The 4,752-nt window shown below is 56.7% G+C and overlaps 1 protein-coding gene across 1 annotated transcript in view; it reads right to left on the reverse strand.

Moving 5' to 3' along the window:
• NATD1 (N-acetyltransferase domain containing 1) overlaps positions 1-3,598 on the reverse strand; it is a 14,791-nt gene extending 11,193 nt beyond the window's left edge. Inside the window, exon 1 of the mRNA XM_003800725.3 lies at positions 3,493-3,598. Within this exon, the coding sequence (XP_003800773.1) occupies positions 3,493-3,598 (106 nt within the window). The remainder of the gene's footprint in view (positions 1-3,492) is intronic.
• Between the last annotated feature and the right edge of the window lie 1,154 nt (positions 3,599-4,752).

Consider the following 4,752-nt stretch of genomic DNA (forward strand, 5'->3'; position numbering starts at 1 on the left):
AGCCCAGGAGTTGGAGGTTGCTGTGAGGTGTAATGCCACGGCACTCTACCCAGGGGGACAGCTTGAGGCTCTGTCTCAAAAAAAAAAAAAAAAAAGAAAAGAAAAGCAGAAGCCTGCAGGTGCAAAGGGGACAGGGAGTTTTTGCAAGAAGAGTTGACCTCCACCTTCTCTGCTCTGCCCACAGAGACCCAAGACAAGGCCCACTGCACAGAAGAGGTGACTAAGGCAGAGGTGAAGCTAGAACCAGGCCTGGGAGGAGCCACAGGAGGGGGAGCAGGGCAGCAGGCCGCCCCTAAAGACCCACCCAGCCTGTCTGGCCTCTCCATAAACAGAGCCTGGTTTGGGAGGAGCTGTGTGTTGGTAGCTCAAAGGTGAGGGTTAGGAAGAGGGGCTGGACCCTGGAGAAGCTCAACATGTCTCTTCCCCTCTGTACAGGGCTGTGGACTGGCCCACCCCAACACTGCATGGGCTGCTCTGCAGGCCCCTCCTGCTAGGGCTGCTCTGACCCTCGGAAGGTCCAGGTTACCTCTGGGAGTGCCAGAGAGGCTTCAGTCTCCCTAACTGCAAAATGGAGGCTGGGGAGGATGTACAAAGTTCCAGGGTCCTGGAATCTCTGAAGCAAATGGGACACTTGGCTTTGGCTACAGGGGTTGGGGGAGGGAAGGCCAAGAAAGGGGCTGGTCAGGGTGCTAGGGTCTCTTGCAGCTTGTTCAGCCTTTAGATGCCCATCATCAGATGGAGGCTAGGGTCACACTCTGACTTAACTGCCCACCAGCTGTGTGCCTTGGTTTCCCCACCTATAAAATGGCGACAAACTATAGTTTTGGAACCTGGATTTGGGGCCTGACAAGCCTTTTCCACACCCACACCCCATACCAGCAAATACTGTCCACATTTCCTTCCACATCTGTGTCTGGGCTGGGCACACCGCCGGAACCACAGCAGTAGCCGCCTCTGGCTGTCCTGGCCCTCAGGAAAGCCAGAGAAAGCCCTCTGCCCAGGTCCCAGATTTCACTCAGAGTCAAAGCCAAGCCCAGGACCTGTGCCCTCTGCCCCCATGAGCTCTTGACCTCACCCTACACACACCAGGCGGGCAGGGCCTGGGCACCTCTGTCTTCTCCACCTGGAGCAGTCTCCCCTGCTGCAGGCTCTGTTTTTGCCACCTCTGGGGGAGGGGCCTCCCTGGACACCTGATTCTAAACAGCAACCTGGTCTGAAACCCTCCTGCTGCCTCAATTCTCACCAGTATCCTTGTTTCACAAGAAGCTTCACAACCTTCTCTATTTACCACCCATCTTCCCTCCAGACAGTTCCACGAGACTACGGCACTCAAAAAAGTGCTTGGCACACAGGACAGGCTCAGTGAGTGCCTATGGAACACACCCTAGCTGTGCTGCTGCAGGCATGAGCCTGCTGAGTCCCTTCACTTTCTGTGCTTTAGTCTCCTCACTTCTAAAAGGAGAGAAGTTTCCCACATCTCTGCCTTGAGTGACCATGTGAGTGACCCCACATGATATGACTTCTAGAATACAAGAGCTTAATAAACACAGAGCTCAGAAGAAAGCTATTTCTTCTCTAGAAACAGAGCTCGCAGGAAGACAGTCAGCCCAGCTCTGCTATAGGGATGGCCCGGGAACACCCCAGGGGACATGAGGCCTGTCATGCTCCTGCACCAGGAGCTTGGGTTACCTGACCACTTAGCCTCAGTGTTCATAACCCTCAATGGGCACAAGGACACAGCCTCCAGATATCAGGAAACACAGACAGGCCGCTCCCCTCTCCAGCTCAGGCAGGCCTGGGCCCTGACCCCTAGACACACTGATGTCCAGTGCAACCTGGGAGGCCAAAGAAGGCCCACTCTGCGCTGTGCACCCTCTTCCTTGGGGCCCCCAGATGCCCTCTTCTCCCCTGGGTCCCCTACCCCTGTTCCTCTGGGCCTGACCTTGTAGGCAGCCACCCAGTAGGTTCCAGAAGGCAAGCTCAGAAATGTAGCTGGGCACATCCGGCCCCGACCACAGGCAGCTCTAGAGGGCTGTCCTCTAGCTATACCCAAGCAGAAGGGAAAGAAGCCCCCCACCCACCACCGTTTCCGTTTTCTTTCTCTCTCTGAGTCAAATGGACCTCCTAAGTTCCCAAGGGAACCACAGGTCACTCTGGAACCTCAGAAAAGAGGATCTGAAATGCCACAAGGCCTCTTCCCCCAAGAGTGGCCAGGGCCCCAAGCAGCATGGCCAGCTGGGCCACTGCTGGCACCACATTAGCTTAAGGACCTGCTTCTATGTGGGAAGAATGTGGTCAGTGTGGCCCAGGCAGGAGTTGTGGTGACACTGGCAGTCACTTCCTGCGGTCCTAGTACCAGTTTACTCATCTACAATGTGGACTGGTGTGTCCCAGTGTCACTGGGATGTTCTGGCAGTTGCATCTACAAGGCTGTGTATGTGGTGGGGTCTGGCCCACCTGTGTCTTAGAAACACCCAGCCTGGGTCCCTGCTGGCTATAGCCCAGCTAGGGCTGCAAGAGTGCCATTCCATTCCAGTCAGACCAGGCAGGACACTATTCCAGCTCTGCCCCAGCTCACTGCCTGACCCACAGCAGCCTCTCCCTCTCCTGGGCCTCCACCTTCCCTTCTTGAAAATGGGCACAATGACCTCTAAGGGCCATTCCAGCTTGGACATTCCCACAGGGGGCGACACTGGGAGGGAGTGGCAGACAGGAGTCCTACATTTCATAATCCTAGTTCCTAGGACCTGTTAAGGCAGGTGGGCTAGTCAAAACTTTTTTACAGAAAAGGAGAACTTGAACTTGCTCTCTAGTTTTAAAAATAAGGATCAGTCCACATTTATCAGCACTTAGGATGTGCCACAGAAGCTGTTTTAAACCCTACATTTATTACAACCAGCCAAGGAGGTGTGCACTTCTGTTATTCCTGTCTCAAGAGATGGAGAAACTGAGGCACACAGAGATGAGGCCAACTGGTCAGCCTCAAAGCAGCTGGGATCTAATGGTGATACCACCGACAGCCGCCCCCACTCCTCAGCTCCCAGCAGGGACACAACCCCCCTTAGTTGTCCGCCTTACGTCCCCAGGTAGGATTCCTCCAACCTTTCCAAAGCAGGAAAGCTAAGGTTCCCAGCGGCAAAGAGAAAACATGTTAATACCCAGGAAGGAGGGCAGAGTTGCTGCCCACCGGCTCTCCAGGTGGGTGCCCAGCACCGGAAAACGCCGAGCGAGCAGGTGCGGGTCCCAGAGGCCGAAACAGAAGACCGCACCGCCCCAACTCCTGCCTCTGCTTTTCCGGGGCGCTCCTGCCCGTCCGGGTCCTGCTTGCTCGGGAAGCCTGCCCCCGCCCGGCACGGCCGGGCCGTTCTGGGAGCTCTAGCCTCTAGGCCACCCGGGGCGCGCGCTCGCGACACCCTCCGAGGCGGCTGGCGCACAGCTAGGGGGTGGCTCACTTGCAAACAAAAGGCGGGGGAGGACTGGGCACAGAGTTACCGTTGAGCCGGACAGTGAACTGGCGGCGCCGGCGATCGTGCTCCACGCGGATGGGGCAGCCCTGCTCCAGCACGGCCAGCGGCACGACGGCCGCCGAGTGAGCCATCTGCGCGCCGGGCTGCGGCCGCTTGGAACTGGGCGGCGCGGGATGGGGCCCGGGCACACGGAGAGGGAGCTGGCAGCGGCGGGGCGCGGGCGGCTGGGGAGCCCAGCCTGAGAGACCCTAGGCTGCGGTGCTGAAACTGACACTCGGGAGCAGCGGCTGTAGCGACGGCAACAATAATAAAAAAAAGTATGGGGGCTGGGGGGGGGGGAGGCAGGAAATCAGCTGTGCGGTCACGTGCGGCGCGCAGCCAGTGGGCGCGAGGCCTTTTTGTTTTGATACATTCCATTCGGCTCTTAAAGGGGCCACGCGGGCCGTGTTCCACTTGCAGACCCAAACAAAACAAGGCTCGCCTCCTGCGCGTGCGAGGCTGCTTGCCCACTTTGCGTTTGTGTTCTACTTGTAACTTAGGGGCTCCACGCGGACCCTGAGATGGAACGACTTGTATGGAAATCCTCAGCGTCCCCAAGATAGCCACCATTTTTCCAGCACCGGGCTGTGTGCACCGCCTGTGCACAGAGAAGCCCTAGTGCTCAGGAAGCGCTCAGTAAGGACTTGTGCTTTGTGAAAACTGCCACCACAACCTGAGAATTCGGTAGGCCTGTTTCCATTTACAGGTTGTAAGTAGAGCGGTCCAGGGCAGTTGAAAGACGCGCACCAGGTCACACGCAGCTAGGTCCCCGAGCGGTTGGTGCTGCCCTCCCGTTCTCACTATCGTGCTGAGGAGTTACCCGAGACTTGTTTGGGAGAGGGGTGTACCGCCACCTTTCTCCAGGGGAAGCAAAAGGGCGAGAATCGATCTTGGTGATCCCAGGATCCACTCCACAGATGGGGAGGCTGAGTCCCAGAAAGGGGCCGGAACTTGCTGAGAACACATAGAATTCTTGAGGCCCAGACTTCTTTGAAAGGGGACCTAACTGGGCCCTCTCCCAGGCCCATCCTCAATACAAACTCTTCCCTCTTGGTCACACCTGAAGCTCTGGCTGTGCACTGAATCACATGATTACAGGTTACTTTTAATGTTTTCTTAATTATGGTGTAAACGTGATGTTCACACCCACATGACCACCGTGCAAATCTAGATACAGGACTCTTGGTCCCAATTTAACGCTTTAAGGCAACCACTGCCCATGACTTTCGAGCATATTGACTAACTG

The sequence above is a fragment of the Otolemur garnettii genome, unplaced genomic scaffold (genome assembly GCF_000181295.1).
Source record: "Otolemur garnettii isolate 467f Iridium unplaced genomic scaffold, OtoGar3 scaffold00182, whole genome shotgun sequence".
NCBI lineage: Eukaryota > Metazoa > Chordata > Mammalia > Primates > Galagidae > Otolemur > Otolemur garnettii.